Source organism: Tachypleus tridentatus, chromosome 10, assembly GCF_004210375.1.
Source record: "Tachypleus tridentatus isolate NWPU-2018 chromosome 10, ASM421037v1, whole genome shotgun sequence".
Lineage (NCBI taxonomy): Eukaryota > Metazoa > Arthropoda > Merostomata > Xiphosura > Limulidae > Tachypleus > Tachypleus tridentatus.
Window position 1 is genome coordinate 40,644,349 of NC_134834.1, and position 25,549 is coordinate 40,669,897.

Here is a 25,549-nt window from a genome sequence, read left to right on the forward strand (position 1 = left end):
AGGTTATGATAATTACTATTATGCTACAGAAAGTCCTTTACAACTTCTCTTACTGTAGTTTCTCTATTAACATTGTAGACTAGATGTCAACATTGGTTTTATGCTATTTATGTTTTTAAATGCTGTTTTGTTTTACCTTCATCTCCTTTTATGAATTTTACTACATTTACTTTATTTTTACCTTTTTACCAGATATTTGGCTCAGATAGCCTAGCTGCTTTGTGCCATAAAACACTATATCAATCAACCAACCAACAAAACCAAAGTTTTATGTATCTGACAGCTAGTTATTAGAAAAATATATAATATTTAGTTTTGGCTGATATTTTCCACTTGAAAAGAATTGTGTATAAAACTCTATTATTGCATTTATTATAATAATTAAAGTTTTCTATAGCAAATTGTCAGAGAGCCAACAGAGTGGGATACCATTTTAAATTTATTGGTAACCATTTTAATGAGAACATGGTTGCAAAAGAAAAGGAGGGAACATGTAGGAAACAATGATTATTGCATAATTAAGTTTGATTTTTTACTACATGTTGAGATAAAAATGCAACTGTATTTTCTAATTTTAAACAAGCCAATTATAAATATGAGGCCATATTTATTCTTATTAATTTATAATAATGTGCTTAATAATAATGTGGAAAAGATATGGTTAATTTTCAAAAACAAGTTGAATCAAGAGAGGCATGTTCCTAAAAAGAGGAAAATAGTAACAGAAAAGTCAGACCTAATTGACTTATTAAAGACATTATAAAGACAATCAAGCATAAGTGGAATGAGTTTAAGAGATTTAACTTGGCACATTAGCTGGAGATTGACAGAAGTATGGGAAAGCTAAGATTTTGGTTTAAAAAGAAATTAGGAGATCCAAAAGGCTTATGATAAGCAGATGGTTGATAATGTTAAAACTGATAATAAGTATGTTAAATGTAAGTCCAATATTAAAATATGGATATGGTCTTTAAAAGGACTGAAATGGAAAGATATGATAGCTGGGGTTTTAAATGTTCTGTGTGTACAAGAGAAGATAATAGCAACATTCCTGACCAGTGTATGGGAAGTATTGGAAATGGCCTTGGTTATTTAGATATTAATCTTTTACTGATAATTAGAAATACTGAAAGATTAAGAGAGATAAAGTAACAAAGCCAGCAAAAGTTTTTTTATGATTTTAAGATCATACGTAAGAACCTGTCTTTTGGGTAGTTTACTCCTGTTTTATAAGAATTGTCCAAGAAGTTACAGTCTTGTTTATCTTACTTTTGTAGTGGTGAAACTTCTAAAGGATCTAATAAAAAATATCTGTACATATTCCTATAGTCAAATATGAATGAAAGGTATCACAAGTTTATCACAGGGAAACCTTCCCATACTAGTCTCTTATCTTTATTCTTGCTCAAGGATGTCACTTATCTGAATGATGAAGAGAGAGTGAACTTGGCATGCTTAGATGTTGAGAAATTGTCTGATAAAATTCCATACAAAAGACTGATTAAGAAAATCATATTGATAGGGTTCAAGAAGGAATATTTAATTGTATCATAGGTTGGTTGGATGTGAGAAGGCAAACTGGACACCTTTTTCTAATGGAGTGCCTCTGGGGTCAGTGCTTGAACTTTTATTTTTTCTAACATATGTAATGATATTCTTAGGGGCATAATTAGAAAATTATTAAAATTTGCTATTGAATGTATGTTCTTGGGTAATTCATCTGTTTTGATGATGCTGACATCTTTAAAAAAATGATTTGGATTAATTTTAAAAAATTTGCTAAATATTTAGCAAATAAACTGATTATAGTGATTGCAAGTTAATGCATTTTAGTTATAATTTAGATAATTAGTTTGATATAGGTGGGAATCCACACAGTAGTGTGAAGGTAGAAAAAGATTTTGACATAATGATAGATAAGTCACTGTTGGTAGTTAGTAGTAAAGCTAATAGAATTTGAGGGTGTATTTGTAGACATACTGATTACAAGTCAAAAAAGGTATTTATCTGTAAAGAAATAACTACTTAGGCATCACTTGGAATATTGTATACAGTTTTGTTTTCCTGAGAAAGGATATTGACTTGTTGGAAAGTGGTCTAGAAGAAGGCTACTAAGATGATTCCAGAGATAGATAGTTAACACTTCTTATTTTTTCTTGAGAAAAGAAGCATAAAATGTTATTTTATTGGTCTGCAAGATTCTGTAATGGGATTGACAAAAAGGCTTGTAATTTTTTTGTGATGTGTTCTGAAGACAACAGAATGTTAGAATACAAGTTAAAGGTTTAAAAAAGACAGGCTAGGCTACAGTTAAGGCATTTAAATTTTCTAACAGGTTAATTGGCTAGTGGAGTGATTTATAATCTTGTTATCAGGAGAAATGCAAGCTCGCACTTAATATGTGTTTAATAGGAGAATCAGTGAGTTTCTGCAAAATAAAAGATGAGTGTATATTTTTACTTTTCTCGAGAACAAGCGTGCAAGGAAAATTTTTGAATTACCAAATGGTTCTTTATTTTAGGTTATCATAGCATAATGAATCTGTTTGAAATAGTTTTATAGAAGATAGGTGCTTCTGAATTTAATGAGTTTCCTTTTTATATTTTTTTTATTTTTTATTTAAGCTCTGCCAGCTCCACAAACAAGATGGCTGCTACTCTAACCAGTCGTGCTCAGTCTGTGTGGGTGAAACCTGGTTCCCCATCTCCTACTAAGATGCATGGAAAAAAGAATAGAGAAAGTACCACTATAACTTTGAGAAGAAGCTCAGGTGCTAGTGTAACATGTCCATCTGAAAACCATTCACATTCCCTTTGGTACGACACAACAGGGAACAAAACAGATGGACCTGTGATAGAGCTTAGTGAACAAGTTAGTTCAGTTTAGAGTATTTGGTTTTAACCCTTTTGCAACATTTAGGTCAAAGTGTGCATGTCACAACCTTTAACAGAATTACATTAAAAATTTAAATAAACTGCTTAATTTCATATGAATAAATTTAACATATTTTTTTAAAATCCTAAATTTACAGTATGAGTATTGTGGCTTTTTCTGTCTAGAACTTTCTTTTTCTCTAATTTATCTATCATCTTTTTCTCTAATTTATCTATCACCCCTCTGAGAAGTTTTGACCTTAACATTAATAAATTATTCATTATAATATAGGTATTACTCAAGGAAAGCATAATCAATCTTATTTGTTTGTGGAGCCATAAACTAGAAAATCAGACCCACTTCTCCCAACCACCTATCACATTCTCATTCACAAATTTTCAATAGTTCTCTCTGATGCCCTCTACTGTATTACTTATAACCAGTGGATAGCCACAATTTCATCTATCAAATGACAGGTTATGTCGTGGGCATTGTCTGTTTCATCATTCAATTTTAGTCTGTTCTCATGGAAATTACATCAGTGATTTTAGCTGAGTTTTTAAATGAGGTTTTGCAGAGTTAGAAAACCAGAAGAATTATGATACTTATAAGACATTGTTTGCTTTTTGCATGTTATTCTTCTGTGTGTTTAGGTGCAGTATTTTAATGAATTGAAAAATTGTTTAGTGTTGTAATACAATTAGTATAAAAAGTAGGCTTGAGTTTCACTGACAATCAACAGCAAAAAAAAAAAGAAGAAAATGCCCAGGTTATTACTTTTTTTCTTCTTCTTCCAGTGTGGTATTTATCTTTTCTTACAAAATTAGCTATTTTCATTCATTGCTGCCTTATATGTGCAAATGTTTTCGAAACACATGCGAGAAGCTTTCTGCTTTCCTTTATTGGAATTGAAATGTTCCAACATCTCTCTCATGTAAATTGTCATGTGTCACTTTTCTACCAATAGAAGCATGACATTCTCAGTTGATATATGTGACTTCCTCTATATTTCTCTACCAAACCATCACTTCTCATTTGTCAGTGCTTGTATCTGGACATGCTGTTGTTTATTTAACAATTCAAATTTGGTTTAAGTTTCTTAATAAAGTGTTGTTTTTTTTTTTTGGGGGGGTTACTTTATTTAATTTTCATTCAAACAGGTTTTCACTTTAAAATTTTATCATTTAGATCCAGTTGCATTATTCTTATTCACCACTCAAAGTTAGTGGACTGTTCTTCACTATGAATTCTGAAGTTCATGTCACCACTTTGGGGATCACATCAACAGGTGTTCTTTCTCAGACCTCAGGTGCAGATGATCTGACATTGGATTTAATTGTGTGTATCTGCCAGGAGATTGAATGTTACAATGGACAGTCTTTGTCTCTAGACCTTGCTCTAGCTCCTTCCAAATAGGCAGAGCCTGTTAAGACTGATGAGGACTTTGATTGTCTATTTCTGCTTCATCATTTTTCTGTACTTTATCATCTTTGCCATAAGAACTAGTTAGATATAATGTGGTCTTTTTATTTTGTTTCTCAGGTATTTACCAGTTTAACAATTTCTTCTCTTTCTTATGAGCCATGTCCTTCCTCACTCCAAGATGAATTTTCCCACCCCTTTTGGTTTTACTCCCTCTCCTATTATTTGTTTTTTGCTGACCAATGTGCCTCACAATTAAACAATGGAATTCACATGCTTTGCTCCTATTTTTATGGTATCCTTCTTCTGTACACCTCTTCTCTGAGGCTCTCCAAAGAAATCCTGAGTGGCTTTCTGGTGATGCTTTTTCTCTTCTTTTCTTCTCAGTAGCTCATTTGTTGTCTTGGTGTGGATTTTGCACACATGATTTCTATGTTGTTGGGATGTTCTGTGTCATGCTGTGATTTTTAATTTGGGTTCAGTTACCATTGATTTATTTTCAGAATTTATTTGAGGTCCCATTTCTGCAGCAGTACATTTTTGACACAATCCCAGAAGCACTACAGCCACAGGTGGCATTAGTCCAACAACAATCTGCCTTTACCAATATTGCTGCACATTTGTCTTGGATGGAACTCCATATGACACCTTTACCATTTCTAGTCCTTTCCTATTTCCAACCCTTAACTCTATTTTCTTCTTGCCTCTATTGCTTTTGGTGATGTACCTCTCAGTTGTACCCATACGAGATCCCATTCTTCTGAAATTTGTTCAGGGCACCTTCTCATCAGGTGAGATGCCTCTTTTTTTTTCCTCACTTTTTGTTTTTACCGTCAATTTGAGGAAATTCTACAATCGTGCATGTGGACCATGGCCAATACAGTCGTGATATCTACATAATATTGCAGTTTCTCCTTTCTGGGGATTTTGTTTTCCACATGTGACCATTTTTCAGACTTTGATCTGACTCTGACTGATAAGTTTCTGTTCATTCTTTCTTCTCAGGGGCCTTTTCTTTATTCATTATTATATGAATCCCGTTCTTTGGTGAAGTTGTACCTGACCAGGTATTCTTTAACTTGAAATTTGCACTGTACAGCCATATTAATTTGTGCTTTATATTCCACAGCTTTGCAATGCTCACCATTGAGATAAGGTATTCTACAAATTTACTTGTAGGTGAATAAACTTGTGCATGTTTAAAAGCAAAATATCATATCCTAGATTGTACTGCTCATGGACTGCATGCCTAAAGCAGAAGGGGAAAACTGCCCATTCCTGCCATGCCTGTAGTGAATAGCTTGATGTGGTCTGCTTTTCAAAATTTCATAGTCATCCATTACACTGTTTCAGGTGAGAACATTTGTTTAAACTCCATCAGTATTGTGGGTCACAGAAGTGGCATGTGTGATTGTTATGGCCCTATTCTTTTGACTCCTTCATCCCATCTTTATATGGGGAAGTTGACTGCATGTGATAGACATCCTTTCAATACCTCATGACATGCTTGAGATACAGAGTGATTCTCAATCCCCTGGTCTTTTGGGTTTGAAATGTGGATGTTGATTACCAGTGGCAGGGATTTTGGATGTAGTTGACTTACCAAGTACAATCTGTCATGCCCTAGCCACTCTATACCTGAAAGCACATCCATTGTGTTACCCACTTTTCTATTGGTGGGATCAAGTTATATTTATTTTATATGATTTAGAACACAACCCTGACACTATTCTCACCCACGTAGGTGTGCTCCTCTCTTTTACCACCTTTATCTTCTCCATATTTCATAGTGGGACTAAAAGTATACCTTGTTCAGAAATAGTCAGTTCCCCTCATTTTATCTTTGGATATGACTCTTTCCTTTCTAAAGGTGTCCTTTGGATACTTTCAAGGATACATCTATCATTCCTTCACACTTATCCTTCCTCTTGTTCAATGTCGGATTTTAGCTAATTTTGTGAAAGGAAGTAAATACTATAAGAAGTGTTAATTTTTCTATACTGCCAAGTTTTAAAGTGATGGTTTGACAGAGGGAGTCATGAATACATCCTCTGAGCATGTCATGCTCCTATTAGTAAAAAGTGATGCGTGATGATTTGTATGAGAAACATGTTGGAATCTCTCAACTCCAGTAGGGAAAACAGAAGACTTATGATGTAAATATGGAAAAAATTTGCATACACAGAGCAGCACTGAACAAAAATAGCTAATTCTGTGAGAAGAGGTATGCACCTCTCAGAAATACATACTCAGTATGAGAAAATTATAATTTTCATGTATATACTTTATTTATTACTATAAAAGTAGCTGAAATGTAACAATTAGGAACTTGTTAGGTTATATTTGATAAGATAATTAAAATCAGTAATTGTAATAAAAAAACTCTTCAAGATATACTCATGAGCAGCATATGCATTATGTTTGATACTGTTAGGTGAGTTGCATGTGTGCCGAGTTATTTACAATTTGTGTGGTAGGATTATTAGTCAGATACAGTTCAAAGGTTAATAAAACAATAAAATTAAATATAAATAAATGTATACTGTTATGAGTTTTGAGCTATTTAGGATAACTAATTGCCATCATATATAAATGGTTAAACAAGATATTACTATGAAAATACTTATTGGGCTTTTTCATTGCAATCATCTCATTGAGCATGTATTAATTTCATATTATGAGAATACAATGAAAAGAAAAAGTTAAAATAAATGAAAATCCTTTAAACTAAAATCATTTCCAAAACACCACAGGCAAAATTCAGAAGGTTGATTGCACTTTATAAAATCAGTTTGTGCATACAATGACATTATTATTGATATGAAATGTGATGTTCCAGGCAACATCTTTAGCTCTTACAGTTATAACAGAAAGTGTTTGTACCCCTGTGTCGTGAGTAGTTTTTTCCTCATAATTCAATAAGTATCATGATTAGGATAATGAAAGTATAGTATGTTATAAATATTATACTAACACACATCTACATAAATTTTTATGTACATTGAATGACAAATAAACTGTTTATAAACAAATAACCAAACATAGGAGGGGCAGAAAGTGTTTGTACATCTACTTTAATGGTCAGTTGTGTAGCCTTTCAGGTGAATTACTTGGTGCAATCTCTCCTCATAGCCATCCATGATCATTTGACAGTACTTGACTGGTATTTTCTTCCATTCTTCTTTACAGAAGGCCTCCAACTCTTGCAAGTTTTACGAATGACGCTGATGAACCCTGGTCTTCAACTCATGCCAAATATTTTCAATTGGGTTGAGATCGGGTGACTGAAATGGCCACTCCAGAATGCTTATATGGTTCCTCTGCAACCAGGATTGCACATATTTCAATGTGTGCTTAGGGTCGTTGTCATGCTGGAAGATCCAACGACGCCCAAGCCGCAAGTTCTGAGCATCATTCTTGATATAAGTGCCTAATATATCAACGTACTCTTCTTTTTTCATGATTCCATTGATGCAGTGAAGATTGCCTACACTAGAAGAGCTGAAGGAACCCCACAGCATGATTGAGCCATCTCCATGTTTAACTGTAGGGACGGAAGATTTTGTTCCCCCTTTTTACGGAAAATGTTGCAAACATCATTGTGGCGGAAAAGCTCAATTTTAGTCTTGTCTGGCCAAAGAATACTCTTCCAATAGGTAAAGGGTTTATCTACATGCTTTCTTGCATACCTTAATCATGCTTCTAAATGAACAGGCTTTAAATATGGAGTTCTACGAGGACAGCATGCTTTGAATCCAGAAGAGCGTAACATGTTCATAACTGTAGAAGTGCTTACTTCAACCCCAGTTTCCCTTACCAGTTTCTGTATGTCATTACGTGTTAAACGAGGGTTCCTACTAACTTCTCTGAGAACCTTCTTTTTGATTCTCTCTGGAATTTTGGTGGGGTATCCGGAGCAAGGGAGATTAGCAGTTGATCCTGTAAGCTTAAACCTGGCAATTATGCTTTGAACAGTAGATTTTGGCACATAAGTTGTGTAGCAATGCCGGAAAGAGACACACAAGACTTATATTTTACAATAATTTGTTTTTTTTAAATCACTGGACAGTTGTTTCCTGTTTGCCATGATGACCAAGCAGATAATGACGGAGACGGCGCTAAATTGCAGGAAGTAAATTTTTTGCTGGCTAAATTCCAATAATTATGAACCAAGTGTCTCGTTCTAGAATGGTATAATGTAGTTTATTTGCCAAACTAAACAAAATGTTTATGGGAATATCAGTTTTTTCACACATTCTGAAATGTACGAATACTTTCTGCTCCTCCTGTTTTTGGTTATTTGTTTATAAACAGTTTATTTGTCATTTAATTTACATAAAAATTTATGTAGATGTGTGTTAGTTTAATATTTATAATATACGTCTATTAGCCTAAATGTGATACTTTTTATGTTATGAGCAAAAATCTACTCGGAACGCAGGGGTACGAAGACTTTCTGTCGTATCTGTATGTATACATGCATGCATGCTCATACACACATAGTTTGTAACAAACAATACCACCACAGGTAGACTGGTGACTCTGTGTTTATCAGGAAAAATATTTATATAGTGAGGTCATTAATTGATGTAGAACCAAAGGACATTATTTAGAAAAGATACTCTAGTGTTTTTCATGAAAGCAAAAAAACTTGCAAAGCCGTGCATTTTTAAAAAGTACACTCCTTTCCAATCTTGAACAATGCCTTCATCTACCAAGTTAAGGCTGTGATTGTGAAAAATAACCCTCTAATCCAAAATACCATTGTGAAGAAATAGGTCATACTTTCAAATACAATTAATAAAAACTATAAACCAGGATTCAAAATATATGAAACTGACAAGCTAAAAGTTCATAAACGTCCAATCAGAACTTGAACTCAGCAACTGTTTTTGAAAGGTAGTTGAAAGAGTTGTTATCGAGGTCCTTGATGCAGCTCTTAGAGACATTCTTGCCTTTGAGTGTTGTAAATATGCTTTGTGGAAAAGTGTTTAGATGCAATATATGAAAGTGATGTCATCATCCTTTCACTAAGTCTGTAACAATGGAAAGTGTAGTGGTAACATTTGTATGTAATCATAGTCATCAGATTAAGCACAAAATGCAATGTAGGAAGTAGTTCCAAGTGCAGAACTGGATATGAAATATTCTTATAACGTGATTAACTCTCAACAGTAAATCTATGCACAAAGAGAAATCTAATTGTCGTTAAAATTTTAAAGAATGATACCTTTTTGTGGAATTTGTTATTTAACAAGGAGTGAGAAGAGAAATGAAATAAAAATTTGTATTTTTAATAATCTGGATTATGATGTATAATGCATAAACTGGCAAAGTATGGCCCATAGTTTGTAACAGATGTAATAATATTATACAGCAAGACTGGGTTTCTGGTAAGAAAAATATATCATATCTTTCAGCAATACTACCTGTTATATGCTTTTGTTGATAAGGTATAGAAATAGCACAAATATCCATTTAACCAGTTCTGTAACCAACCTTCCATGATGAGCTCTGGTACAGAATTAAGACATTATTGGCAGTGATGTACAACCGATGAAATTTAAATGAAAGAGCATTATACACACTTCTTATCAGAAATCCAATTTCAACAAGTAAATAGGATTTTATCTAAAATTGTTACCAATTTTCTTGTAATCTGTTATGTTTGATAGCTGCCCTTTTTCTGTTTGTTTTTGGTTTTTTCAGGATGAAACCTCGTAATTAAATTTCAGCTGCATTTTTTTCAGTGAACTTTATGATTTACCTGTTATTTTCTGTCCTCTAACTCTGTACAGAATTGGTGAATGGGACAGATCTCATAACCACTAAAAAAAGAGATACAAAATAAATTTTATTATTATTTTTTTTATCTTTTAGAGTTACTTCAAATTATAACAGGAAACTACATTTGTTTATTCTAAATAACTTAAAACATGTAATCTGTTTCTCCTTATATTTTACTGTTTAGGTGTGAACACAAGTTGCAAGTCACTTGGGAAATGTCGCACTTGTGTTACCTTATCAAATTACATAATGCATGGGGTACTCATGAGCATATTTTGGGAAAATTTTTTATTGTTATTAATATATGTTTTACCTAACCTAATGTTATCTAACCTGAAACATACCTGTTTTTTACATTTTAGTAACTTTTATGATAATGAGTAAAGAATACACAGGAAAAACAAGAAATATTGATTACCTGGGTCTTCTTTTTTTTTATGCAGTTGACTATTGGCAAAACTTAATAGAATAAAAACTCATAAACAAATAAAAACAAACAATGTCTATAAGTATCTTAATTTTTCTAGCTTTCTGTGATAAGAGCTTTTAGAAGTTTAGCTAAACTTGCTAATGTGTTTCCCTTGGTAGTAAATTTGTTTTGAAGTGGAAATGAAACAAGCAGTTCTCTGTACAGGAAACAAAGTAATATAATGCATTATTTGATATATTGAGACTTTGGCTTTCTATTGGTTATGAGTAATAAAATATTAAACACCACAGTGAATTATTAGTGATTTGTGAAAGAGAGAATGTGACAGATGGGCATGGCAAGAGGGGTCTGATTTTTCTATTTAATGACTCTGTAACAAAATAAGATTGAATGCTACTAAAATTATGCTTTACTTGAGTAATAAAATTATCATAATGAGTAATTTATGTTAAAATCGTTACTTCTTAAATGGGTGGTAAATTAGAGTTGAGAGGATACCGAGAACCAAATGTAACAATTTTCATATTAAGACGAATTTTTCAAAATATTGCTTTATGAAATTAAGAGTTTGAAACTTATGTAACTTTAGTATTTGGATTATTAAATACATTTTCAGGCTAAGTTTATTCATATACCATGATAATAAAATAAAGTGTATTAAATTTTAAATACAATTCAGTAAAACATTGTAATGATTTGTGCAGAAAATGATGTCCATATGGAAAGAGTTAATCAGTTGTTATTAATTCTGTCAAACACAATCAACTGTTAGTAGGTATGTTAACTACAATAACTGAATTTATCCTATTATTTTGTATAATCACCTGGTGTTAATTCTCCAACATGTCATCAACTTTTAGTATATATTAATCCCTAAGTTGGAGAGTTTTATGAAATAAATTATCAACCAATCAAAATTTAGTAATCAATTCTGTTCCTCAGGCTGTTTCTTGAAATTAAAGTGCACTACATAGTGTGTTCCACAATTGCTCGTCAGTTTACAGTTGCACCATATGGCATGTTCTGCAGCTAAGGGGTTAATTTGTCTTCTGTAAAACTCTTGCTATGGGCAGGTCAAAGTTTACATTTCATGACTTTTTAGAGAGTTACATTCAAAAGTTAAACTATTTTACTAACATTTTATAAGAATAAACTTGGCACCAAAACATTCTAAATAAATTAAATTTTAATATTAAGTTCTTAATTTTATAAAGATATATTCTAAAACATCCTCAGTCTCCTTTAGTGTGAAAATTGTGACATTTGCTCTTTATCCATGATGACGAGAAAGCCCACTAGTAGAGAAAAATATATATGTAAAAACGGCTGGTATGGGTAGAGAAAGCTCTATGTAGAGGAGTGAACAAAGTTTCGACCTTCTTTGGTCATCGTCAGGTTCACAAAGAAAGAAAGAGGTAACTGACCATATATTTGAAGGTGGTTGTGTAATTGAGTGTAGGAATGTAGAGGGCATGCTTAGATGTTTGATTATATTTATTAATATAAGTATAAAGGTGTTCCTTTCTATTGGTATATTTTGGGCTTGAGTTGTTGTATAAGTAAGGCTTCTTTAATTTTACATTTGTTTGTGTTTGTTTTTTATTTAGTATTTGAGTGTTTTCTATGGTTATGTTGTGTTTATTTGATTTGCAGTGTTCAAAAACGTGTGAAGGTGACTTTTTATGTTCTTTGAATCTGGTTTCCATTTTTCTACTTGTTTCTCCAATATAGAAGTCATGGCAGTTATCACATTGTATTTTATAAATAATGTTGGTGTGGTGTTTGTCAGTGTAGTTTTTACATAGTATAGACCTCAGTTTTGAGCCTGGTTTTTGAATAACTTTGGTATTAACTGGAATGTCATATTTGGTTATTAGTTTTTGCCAAATGTTGGTTATTTTTCTGCTGATGTCAGGAATATATGGTATGCAGCAGTATATGGTTTTTGTGATTTTTTAAATCGTGAGGTATATTTACTTTTGTTAGTTGATTTTGCTTTTTGTCTAGGTATGTGCGTATAATGTTTTCTTTGGTTTGTGGAGGAAGCTTGTTGATGTTGATAAAGTATTGTTTTATTTTGTCTAATTTGTCATGAATTTTATCTGGTGAGCATAGTTTTATGGCTGTGTTTATTGGTTTGGATGTATAGATTTAATGTGATTAAAAAAATTAAGTGTGTGTTCTGTAGATGTGAATTCTGCAATTGTGTCGTCTACATATCTGTACCAGTATAGTGGTGGATGTAATGCTGTGTTATTCTTGTGTTTCAACTTGTGTCATAAAAATATTGGCTAGAACTAGTGATACTGGGTTGCCCATGCTTAGGCCATTTGTTTGTATATAGTTGTGGTTTTCGAACATGAAGTTTGTCTTCATCGGGTGAATTCTATGAGGATTGCTAATTGGTTGCTGGGAATGTCTATTGATGGGTTAAGGTCTCGGATATAGAGTTCTGAGGCTATCTTGCAGGCTTCAGACATTGGGACTTCTGTAAAGAGGGATATAACATTGAAACTGGCCATTGAGGCTTTATGATTAAGTTGATTAAGATTGGACTTGAAATTAAAAGAGTCTTTGATGAATGAGCTAGCTGATGTTACATATTTGGAGAATGCCCATGCTATGTATTTACCAAGATTGTAATTAAATGATTCATATGTGGAAAACATTATACGCACATACCTAGACAAAAAACAAAATCAACTAACAAAAGTAAGTATACCCAACAATTTAAAAAATCACGAAACCATATACTGCTGCATACTATATATTCCCAACATCAGCAGAAAAATAACCAACATTTGGCAAAAACTAATAACCAAATATGACATTCCAGTTAATACCAAAGTTATTCAAAAACCAGGCACAAAACTGAGGTCTATACTATGTAAAAACTACACTGACAAACACCACACCAACATTTATAAAATACAATGTGATAACTGCCATGACTTCTATATTGGAGAAACAAGTAGAAAAATGGAAACCAGATTCAAAGAACATAAAAAGTCACCTTCACACATTTTCGAACACTGCAAGTCAAATAAACACAACATAACCATAGAAAACACTCAAATACTAAATAAAGAAACAAACATAAACGAACACAAAATTAAAGAAGCCTTACTTATACAGCAACTCAAGCCCAAAATAAACCAATACAAAGGAACACCTTTATACCTATATTAATAAATATAATCAAACAGCTAAGCATGCCCTCTACATTCCTACACTCAATTACACAACTGCCTTGAAATATATGGTCAGCTGTCGGTCAGTTACCTCTTTCTTTCTTTGTGAACCTGACAATGACCGAAGAAGGTCAAAACATTTGTTGCTCTTCTATATAGAGCTTTTTCTACCCATACCAGCCGTTTTAACATATATATTTGCTTTTTATGTCTTCTGTCATGTCTAATTTATTTACCACCTCTCTGAGAAGTACAGAATTTAACATAAATTATTTATTATAATATAAATATTACTCAGGCAAAGCATAATTTCATATCTTATTTGTTTACAAAACCATAAACTTAAAAATCAGACCTACTTCTTGCAACCACCTGCAACATCTTCTGTTTCACAAGTTGCTAATAGGTCTTTAAGACATTCTATACTACTATAGCAGATGCCCAGTGAAACAATTCAGAGGTAGTTTTCTTAAAAATAGCAATGAATAAATATAAAGTGGCAATCAGTCTATTTCTTTGGAAGAGAGCATATATGCAATATTGTTGTTTAATAGGTCATTTACAACTTTATTTTGTCATTACATGTTTTATCTCAATAAGAAAACTGCATTGAATTTGTTTTTGAGCAAAGGAGATTGTTTGCAATGTACTGTTGGCCAAATATTTGGATTTCAATGCAACATGTACATTCAGCACAGTAGAGTTCTCAGTTTTGTCACAGAGATGAGGAAATTTTTTCAGGTGGATGACATCATTCTTTGTAATTTTAATATACACCTGGGGGTTATGAACTCTTCATATTGACTGAGTCTGTAACAAGGAAATTAATTAATGATTTTGTTTCCTTATACCTCCCTGTTATCAGTTTTGTCTAAATACATCAGCTGCATTAACTATTAAATGTCTTCAGTTGTTGCTAGGTGTTATTTGCAATACTTAATTGTTTCTTTCATTCTGTACAAGTCCTGTCAGTAATGTTAACTGTCATCAACTGTAAGTATATCTTAATTTCTTTCCATTTTTTCATCACTTTTCAGTAGCTAACAGTGTTACTAAATGATCCTTTGATTTTTTCAGTAAACTGGTATTAGTAATGTTAAACATTGTGAACCTATAAAAGGTCATTACATATACTAATTTGTGTTAAAAACTGATCCTTCCATTCTTTTAATCAAATGGTATTAATTTTATGGAATGTCAGTGTGTATACTAGTTTATGTTAAAACTGATATTAATTTGAAAAATATTATTAAATAGAATGATCTTTACACATATTAGTTTTTATTAAAACTGAATCTCTCATTATTTAATCAACTGATATTAATTCTGAAAAAATGTCATCACATATACTAATTTCTTTTAAAATTGATCCTTCCATCCTGTAATCAACTGGTAATAATTTTGTCAAATGTCTTTACATATAATAGTTTGTGTTAAAACTTATCTTTCTATTCATTGATCAACTGGTATTAAGTTGAATATTAGTAACCATTGTAACAATGTAATTTGTGTTATGTAACTAAATCTTCCACTACTTCCATTAATTCTTGTGTTACTTAATCCTTGCACTTTTTAATCAACTGTTATTAATTCTGTTAAATATCATCTGTCAGAATATGTTGATCTGTATTTCTTAACTGATGTTTCTAATCTATTCTTAACTGGTGTTAGTTTTGTTAGTGTTATAAAATTGCTTGTACATACATTAATTTATTCTAAACTGGTACTTTCATTCTTTAATGAACTAGAATTAGCTCTGTTTAACAATTTCAACTGGTATTAATTTTGTCAAATACTATCTGTTATTAACGTGTATCAGTTAATTTGTCCATTCTTAATCAACTGATATTAATCATGTTATGTATCATCTGTAAGTATGTATGTATTATACGTTACTTAAATAATTATTTCATTCTGTAATTAACTGGTTATAATTATCAAAAATTGCAGCTAAATTCTTCTAAAATCATTTTAACACATTGTTTATCAATTAATCATATTGTGGTATTTTTTGTAAAGGTTATTTTAACATATTTATTTGTAAAATCTGTAAATACTTAGAAACTGCATATACTCAGGAGCTCTGTAAATAACATTTTTGGCTTTACATCTTTTAAATCTCTATGTAATGATAAATGAACAATTTTTCATTAAAGAAAAATATTTTGTATTCAGTAAGTGATAGTTGTATACACACTTTTTGTGCTGCATCACATTTTTGGCATTGCTATTAACATGAGCAGAAAATGTCACTTTAATTTTCACTTAACACATAAATTAATCACATTACCTATTGGTCTTATCATTAATAACTTTGGAACTCAGTCAGGTTCACAAAAATCTGATATGCCTCCCCTCTTTGTCATGGCTATTATTAACAAAAATGCACATCTCTCTATTAGTTTTATTAGGAACCTAAAATATTTTTGAAGTGAAAATTCAGTTACAGCTATTTCAATGTATACTATCTTTAAAATAAAAGAAGTTTTATAATTGGAGCTTTTAATTTCATTTTGCTAGCATTAGAAAGATGAACATATAAATTTTGCTGTTTCAAAAGCCTCATTACTGGTAAGCATGAGGCAAAATATATTTTTGTTTTTAATTATTAGTTAAAGAGTTCAAGAGCTATAAAACCTGTAAGCATGAAATTTAGAGAAAGAGAGATTTGCCTCAATTACTAAAACATCTTTTTCAGCAAATTTAGTTCTCATGATCTAATTTTGGATGTGGTAAATACATTGAAAATGTAATACATCAAATTACTTAATGTTTTTAGTGCTTCATTAATTTTATAGAAAATTTCTATGAATAATTTTTTCGTGAATTATTGCTCTTACTTATTAGTCAAGTGATATTACCTGACTGAATTTAGCCTGAAAATGAAACTCATTCACAAAACATAACACTAAAACTTTATGGGAGAGACTGAATAAAATCATTTACTGCTTGTGATACATTGAATATTACCATTAGTTCATTAAAATGTATTTTGGTTATTCACAAAATAAACTGAGTGATGAAAGTATACCAAGAACTGCTTTCAGCACTTGTGAATGATAGTATGAATTCTGCATATTTGTTTTGTGTAATGCACCTGCCACTTTTGAGAAGGTGAATGAGCTTCCGCTGAGAGTAGTGCAAGTGGAAGAAATGTCTCATCTATGTGGACAACATACTAGTGTCTGTTCAGCCATTTCAGGTATTGCTGAGATCCTAAAAAAGATAGCTCATTACATCAAAGATATGAGCTTGAAATAGAAACTACGAAAAATGTGTGGTCCTGTATATGAGAATAGAGTTTAAAGGTCATATAGTAGGTTGGGATAGTGTACATTGATTTTGTAGAAATAACAGCAGTAAAGAACAGACTCAAGTATCATACAGTGCACAATCATACTTTCAAATTTCTGAAATTTATTAGCACATGGTTTATTTGGATGCTAAACTCCATACAATACAAGTAATGTTTGATAAACATTCTGGCCAAATTCATATCAAGATATAGTATAGCAGTGATGTAGCCATTATAAAATATTTATTGTCCTGAGAGGAAAACCTGCTGTTTTGCAAAAACTCTGGAAGTTATTTGTAGGTTCTTACATTGATAGAATCATGTTGTTGTTCATCTGATGTATAGTGTTATTCAGAACCTCCAGATGGCAGTAATGAAAAGACATATCTGACCCTACTGTGTTGGAATGTCTGTGTAGAAATGTATATTCTAAATGATGGTATTTGGATTGATGACAGTATCAGAAAGGACCATTTCTGTCTTTTAATTACTTTTACTTTTGTGACATAAATTTGGTTGAAGTAGTTGTCTCTATAATTGGTGCCTGGAGTTGCATATATGCTTCACCACAAACGAGAAGCTCATGTGATGCTGATGTCAGTTGCTATGGGCTAACCAGTGAATGATGGTGCTGCATACAGTAATTTGCATTAATTAATACATAACAATGAGCTAAATGTGTGTGTGTGTGCATGCAGTAGTACATAGAATTTCTTGTCATACAAAAAATATTTTGTGAGATGAACTGGTTTGAATATATTTAATTATGCATGCATGTGTAGTATATACATATGCAAAACCTTTCAGGTAAATTAATTATATGGCTTGTAATATTGGTTTCTTTGGTGTTGGTAAAGGAATGTCTTGTATTGCACTTAAAGCAGTTAAGATGTTCTTAGATTATGTGACTTAGTTTTTGAAGGTGAAATTGTATTTGTTTTTGAAGCAATTTGATTGAGAAATATATTTGATTTGTCTTTTACCAAACTTTGTGAATATTACAAAATGCTTTATCTGGATATTGTTTATGAAAACAGCAGTCATTATATATGTTGTATATAGTGTTAACTACTTTTGGTTGTAGTGTTGTAATATTATTTTTGTATTTATTGCATTAGTATCACTCGATTGATTTTTGAAATCAAATTTTAACTGCCTCTATTTTTCAAACTAACAAAAGTACCCAGCTTCTCTTGGATTATTAAGTTGGTAGTGTGTATATTCTGAACCCATTTTATCATAAAAGTATATCTAGTATATTTTTTGTTGCTGAGAAACATGCCATAAAAGCAACTGTTGAAATGCATTGTTATCAAAATCCACTGGTTTTTCTTTATATTAGAAGCTATTATATAAGGAACCACTTCTTTTCTATGTCAGTTTTTGCTAGATTGCCTCATGTTTAATTTGTATCAGTAAGCCTGTTGGAGTTGTGAAAATGAACTTTATGAAACTTTCAAGATTAGAAATTTTAATTACTGCTTGTGAAATAGTTGGTTTATTTTTGATGTCAAGTATTAACTTACAGTATGAGATAAACCCATAATTTCATCAAAACATCATCACTAAAATGCATGGAACAGGAGATGTGCAAGAACTCACTTATTTGGGAGATGGTTGTCTATTTGCTGACTAGCAAGACCATTGCCTAGGGTCTATGTAAGGTAATTGTGTGTGCATTGCTCAATAGTTGCTACTTGTATATTTTCTAGAATTTGAACAAAATTCTTCTTTAAGTGTATTTATTATTGCATTTATTACAGTCTGGCAAAGGATTGGTTTATGACACTTAATCTTACCTTGCTACTTTAACTTCTGACCTGTCACAGGTTACACTGACTTGAGATTTCTTAACCTTACCTTGCTACTTTAACTTCTGACCTGTCACAGGTTACACTGACTTGAGATTTCTTAATCTTAATTTCTGCTGTATGAAAACAGGATTCTTAACTACTAGTTATCATACTTTGAATCCTCACCAGTAGCCAGAGCCTGAAGATGCTACAAACCATATTATGGAAGATGGCATACTAATGGCTGAATTGGACACCCTGTAAAATGCTGCAAATTCCTAGGAAGAACTTGCACCTGCAAGCTTTTGAATAAGTGGAAAAGCATTCTGCATAGTAAAAAAAAATATATATATATATAAATATTTCAAGCTTTGAGTATTTTTGTGTTCTCTCTTGTGACAAATTTGCTATTCAGTTTTGTTCAGTCTGTGTTTTCAATTCACTTGTGTTATTTCATTTATATGGATTTGATTTTGCATTATCTTAGTTTTGCTGTGATTCTGTATTATGATTCTACATTTGAATCTTGTATTCAGTTAAATTTTATTTAATGTATTTTAAATTTACTGAGCTCAGTTTTTTTTTGTGTGTTTTTGATCATTGAAGTAGGTAATTTAAAGATTCAGGAAGAACCACACTAATCTGACTTATGAGTGGGATATTCACATGATTTTTTCTCTCTCTCTTATTCTAAGTCTCTCTTTTGACCCTGTTTTCATCTTGTTATGCATTATGGAAAATTACTCTGCTCTAAGAGCCAGTCAAAGTTATACTAAAAATCTAAAGCCACTCAGTAAGTGACAGTTTACACATATATTTAATTATGATAAAAATTTCAAGTTGTTCAGTTATGTTACCTGTTTTTTTCTTTCCTCTTTATGTTTGTTCTCTGTATAGTATTTATATAAGTTACATTTTGCAGATGCTTGTTACTTTTCTGTAAAATATTGGTGTACCTGAGTAGCACATTTCATTTCCACATTTACCCAATAGGCTACAACTGATTTTTTAAATCAAAATTAATTAGATATTAAAACAACTTTGTTTACTGATAAATTTCTTTTTTTGATGTCATATAGCAGTTATATAATTTACTTCTAGACCTTAACTATGTAATTAATTGCCCAACAATTACAGCGCTTGACTCATAATCTTAGGGTCGTGGGTTCGAATTCCCATCACACCAAACATGCTTGCACTTTCAACTGTGGGGGCATTATAATGTGACAGGCAATCCCACTGTTCATTGACAAAAGAGTAGCCCAAGAGTTGACAGCAGGTGGTGATGATTAGCTGCCTTTCCTCTGGTCTTACACTGCTAAAATTAGGGACAGCTAGAGCCTATAGCCCTTGTGTAGCTTTGTGTAAAATTCAAACCATAATTAATCTCTTAGTTTGACTGCTTAGAACATTCCTGTTTTCAGAATTTGAATGTGGTTAATGTAGATGAAGCAAAGTTGTTGTTTTTTTCAAATAAAATGAACTACAGAAGGTTATTTCTGTTGTTTTTGCATTTGTTTACTAGAAAACTTTGAACAGTTAAGCACATAGTGTCTTACTCTTCAAACCATTACTGTATTTTATTGCAATAAAAATTATTACAATAATGGGGTTATTTTTTCTCCATAAATAGAATATAATAATTTTAATCACCTAATTATTATTACTATTTTACAAACATTAAAAACTATTCCAATATGTTTTGAAAAATAATATGGCCATTTTCAACTCACTTCAATGGTTTATGTATAAGAATCAGCAAGATTTTGCATAAATTAGCTAATATAAAAACATTAAAGAAGTTTAGACCATCTAAAGTTGCTATTTCTTCTGAAATATGCATATTTTTGCCTTAACAATATCTATTAACAAAAGCTCAACTTGTCAGTTGCCTTGAATTTGTCAACTACATGTATCAATCAGGCATTAATTAATACAGTTTTTGCAACTGTCTAATGTTGTATTGAGATATTTATCAATATCTAATTCTTAGTTTAAAAAGAAATGACAATCAAGCACCTTTATATCAGGACTTGAAAACACTTCTTTTAACTAAACTTTAAGCTTGTTTGTGGGGGGCATCATTATTAATTTATTTATTTTAAAAAAATAATAAATTTGTATGTTTTTCCAAATTTTTTGTATAGTATAAGATGATTTCCAGCAGTTTCTCAAACAATGTATGTGCTAGATTCAGTAGACAACAGTGAAGGAAGAATCTATGTATTAGCAGAGTAGCTTGAATTTGTGGCCTTACATGCTTAATATTTCTGATTTTAAATACTGATGATTGTTGGTTTAAGACAGGTGTGAATAACAAATTAATTACTTTAAAGTGAAAAATATTAATAAAATATAAATTTAAAAGCCCATACCATGATTAGCATTGAGAAGCTGACATATCCAACTGTCTTTTGTGTTGAAAACAGATAATTCCATGTGACTGTAAAACACTACTGACAACTCACTAACAACATGTAAAGCTTCACTGTATGAAATTTCATAACTGCATTAATATTGTAGCATACATGGGTTGAAGAAAACCTGATTGTTATATATCATTTGAAAACTGTACAGTCTTAGAAAACCTGATTGTTATATATCATTTGAAAACTGTGCAGTCTTAGAATTTTGCTCTCTAATGAAAATATAAAAATATGTGTATTCATATAAATAAAAACTAAACCAGGCTAATCAGTGTTGTTTATCTGCTCTAATTCTTTAAACTAAAACCACTTTTAGTTAACACCTCATCGTCCACTACGGTCAGAAGCAGACAAGAGACTCAGTCGACCTTCCAGTGGGCACTTTAGATCTAAAACTCCACAATCACAAATAGGTAAGGTTTCTATGTATTTTCATGAACATTTCAGTTTTTTGTTGTTTTATCTATAATTCTGTTTATTTATAAAGAAAAGAAATGTTAAATCCCTGGTTTGTAAAAAAAAACACTTTTTGAGTATCTTTTTCAAAATAATCACCCTTTGAATCCATCTTAACTCATTGTCCAATTATGATATCGTACCTCATCTTACAAAAAACTTTATTGACTTGTACTGACCTCTATTGGGCAAATTTTCACTCACAACTAACCTTGCATCTTCAACTTCTTACTGCATACTAACATGCAAATGGTCATGTGGCAGCATCCATCAATTGATGTACAACACTACCCCTATTGTAACTAACACTTACTCTCTAATCATGCACATGGTAATTACTTTGAGATTGGTAGCCTTACTGATTAGGCATGCTTTTTGCTCACAGTTTAATTAAACTATCCACACACACTTTTTTTTTTTTGTACTGCAGTTAATTTGTTATTTTAATTTTTGTTCTGTTTCTTGGAGAGGTATGATTTATCTTCTCTCACAATTTTGGGAATTATGCACTCATGGTTTTAGGTTGTCATTGCTACAACTGCCCTTACTGCAGCAGTTGAATTACCAACCATGTCTGATGGATCAAAACTACAATTTTCTACCCATGAAATGACAACTCTGGTACGTAAAGAGTTAACCAGTTTCATGCAATAATCAGAACACACCAGTGATTGTCTTCACAAGGTTTTTGGTGATTTTTTTTTAGTTTCTGATACAGACAGTTTTTTTTTTCCTCACCTGAATATGCCTTGACAGATTTGTAATTAAGGTGTTGATTTGTTACTAACATCCCATTTCCTATGTTCAAACCCTGCTCTTTTTGGTGATGAGCCTTTGGGTCATTATTTAGTGTTTCCTCCTCTCCCAGTTACTGGGGTTCATGTGAGTCATTTGGAGGGAAGATATTTTCAAGGATCATTATGCCTTAACTGCCAAGTACTGTAGTTAGTCATGCTTTTCATTATCATCATTCCATCTTCTTTTATTTAGGCTTGCAGTGTTTGGTGTCACTTCTCTTTTATTGAGTACCAGACCCTAATACATATTCCCATAATTTTCTTACCCTGACCACTCTTTTAGGATAGGGATTGATGGGGTCGGACTCCTTCAATGTGCCCAGTTTTGTGGGTTTATCCATGGGTTCTGAAAGTCATATCAACACATCTGGTTTTCTTCTTCCATTTATCTCTCCCATTCTTTCACAATCCCATTTTATTCCCTCCTTTTACTACCTTTATAATTGTTCTGATCCCAACCATCTCTTTTTAATGTAATCAGGGCTCTCTGAGGCTATATGTGATTCCCTAGTCTGTTTCTTCAGTGACATCCTCACCTCTTCTGTAACATTTTTGTGAAAGGAAGTATGTATTGGAAATACATTTTTAGTTTTGGAAAATGTTAATTTTCAACATTCTACTGTTTTAACAAAGAAAATATTATACACATTTTAAAAGTTATTCTAATTTTTAACTGTAAATAAAAAAACCTAAATATTTATGTTGGTAGCAAAATTATGTTAAGGGTTAGAAATTATATCAGTTTATTACAACCAATATCTTTATTTACTAATTAAGTTTTTTATAATTTTATTTGGCTTTATGGCCAGATTATTGAAGGTTGTAGGGCTGTATGATCTGTCAATATTTTCCTTTTCTAATATTCATAATTTTTATAATATTTACTTATTATATTATATTGCTTATTTGGTTTTCACAATAGGCTTTAGTACACCTCCTCCATGTTCCTCTTCACTGTCACCCCATTTGCCACCAGAAGAAGTAGATGATAAACCACCACCTCTGCCCCAAAAACAAGCCTATGCAGATTATACCAATATTACTGATGATATGCATATGTCACCCAGGAAGAGCTCACTCTTTTCATCTGCAAGGTTAAAAAATAAGGTAAACTGATTTTATATTACATTTATAGTTGGAAGTGAAAATTGGAATAAGCATTACATCCAGCATTTTGGTTCATGAGTGTAAAGTTAAAGAGCTTTATTTCTTAGAAACTTTAGCATGTGAATGGTGTAAAATAAAATATTTTTGTACATAGTTTTAGATCAAATATAATGCTCTTCAAGCAGCTCACAAGAAATAAAGTAATGACTTATTTTCATTTTGTTTATATTTAACTAGTCTGAAATTTTAGTAAAAAATTTTTTTTTTATATATATATTAGATATTATAAAAAATTTGTTCTGCATAGGAAAGATGTCAATTACTAAAGCATAATTGGGCATGCTTGAAATTCTGTATGTGTTTCCTTCTCTAATGCAATTCTCCTATTTTTTTCTGTTTATCAGGAGCATTTAAATGAAACATTGTAAACAAAAGTTGTGCATGAAGGCCCTGTGGCAAAACCAACCCTGTAATAAACAATAACAACCTGTGCCTTTATAGATTACATTTTTGTCAAATAGTAGTTTTTAGTTGTTGGTAGGCTCTGAGTTGAGTTGTCTTTGTGAAAGTAACAAAAGCATATTCCGTTTTCCTTGGTGAAGTTTTTGTGTTGATGTTCCTTCTTATCCGAAAGATTGAGTTTTTGTTGTGTTTTTTTTTTTTCATTTTTGTATTTACTGGAATCAAGTATATTGTGGTGTATCATAAACCAATTGATAATTTTCTTGACCTAGTTTGTATTTCTTTTAGATATGTAATAGAGTATTGTACTATTACAGATACACTGTTTAAGTAGAAAAGTAGGTTTTGAATAGAAATACTTTTAAGACCACTTAAAAATATTAAACAAAATTAACTGAAATGTTACTTAACAAATATATTATTTCTAATATTTAATAAATGATTGTACCAACAGAAAAACTCCATACTTAAAACTTGTTTTAAAAAAAAAAAATCATGATATCGAGAAATCCACTTGAAATAAAAATGTATTTCAAGATGGCTGGTACGGGTATTAAAACTTTTATCAAAATAAAGTAGAAAACAATATTTTGATCTTCTTAGGTCATCTTCAGGTTAAGAAAGAGAGTTTGCAAGTCACTGTTGCCAGGCACATGTCTTAGGGACAAGAGTGTAAATGGGTATGGAATTGCAGGGTGCATTGCAGTGTATGATAAGTTATTAATTTTGGTTTGAATTGTTCTGTAAGTAGAACTTCTTTGATTTTGTGTTTGTTTACATTTATTTTCCTACTTAGTATCTGGGTGTTTTCTATGGTTATGTTTTTTATTTGCAGTGTTCAAAAACATGTGAAGATGTTTTTTATGTTCTTTAAATCCAGTTTCCATTTTTCTACTTGTTTCTCAAATATAGAAGTCATGGCAATTGCTGCATTGTATTTTATAAATTATGTTGGTGTTGTGTTTATCAGTGTAGTTTTTATATAGTATGAGCTTTAGTTTTGTACCTTTTTTTTAAATAAATTTGGTGTTTACTGGAATGTTTTGTTTTGGTACAAGTTTTTTTTAAATATTGGTTATTTATTTTTTTGCTGATATTAGGAATATATGGTATGCAGCAGTGTAAAGATTTGTAGTTTCATGGGATTTATTATTGTTTGTTTGTTGTTGATCCAGGTGTGTGTGTGTGTGTGCGTGTATAATTTTTTCAACAGTTTTTTAAGAAATTTGTTGATGTTGATGAAGTGTTGTTTTATTTTGTTGATTTTATTCATTAATTTTATCAAGTGAGCATAGTTTGTGGTAGTGTTTTTTCAGTTTCTTAATATGTTGAATTTTTGTTTTGTTTCATGTGGTCAGTCTCAGGGAATGTATAGTCTAGTATGGGTGAATTGTGTTTTGGTACTTGTGATCTTGAGGTTGAGAAATGCTATTTGGTTAGTTTTTTCGTGTTCACAGTTGAACTTAATGTTGGGGTTAACATTGTGTTGAAAAAAACTCTGTGTGTTCT

General features: G+C 31.4%; 1 protein-coding gene and 1 long non-coding RNA gene across 6 annotated transcripts in view; one reads left to right on the forward strand and one right to left on the reverse strand.

The window, feature by feature from the left end:
- Positions 1 to 25,549, forward strand: part of mbc (dedicator of cytokinesis protein myoblast city) — a 239,710-nt gene that overhangs the window by 205,297 nt on the left and 8,864 nt on the right. For 3 of the 5 annotated variants that reach the window (XM_076460973.1, XM_076460976.1, XM_076460978.1), the window contains 4 exons: positions 1,555 to 1,611; positions 2,625 to 2,871; positions 21,535 to 21,631; positions 23,394 to 23,578. In XM_076460973.1, coding sequence (XP_076317088.1) covers positions 1,555 to 1,611; positions 2,625 to 2,871; positions 21,535 to 21,631; positions 23,394 to 23,578 — 586 coding nt within the window. Of the gene's footprint in view, positions 1 to 1,554; positions 1,612 to 2,624; positions 2,872 to 18,527; positions 18,664 to 21,534; positions 21,632 to 23,393; positions 23,579 to 25,549 lie in introns of those variants that run through there. The other 2 variants (XM_076460974.1, XM_076460977.1) reach the window with 2 other exon arrangements.
- LOC143229122 (uncharacterized) lies at positions 18,341 to 20,287 on the reverse strand. The gene is made up of 2 exons (XR_013015675.1): positions 18,855 to 20,287; positions 18,341 to 18,793 (listed from the first exon to the last, which is right to left on the reverse strand). It is a non-coding gene; the product is annotated as an uncharacterized LOC143229122 (long non-coding RNA).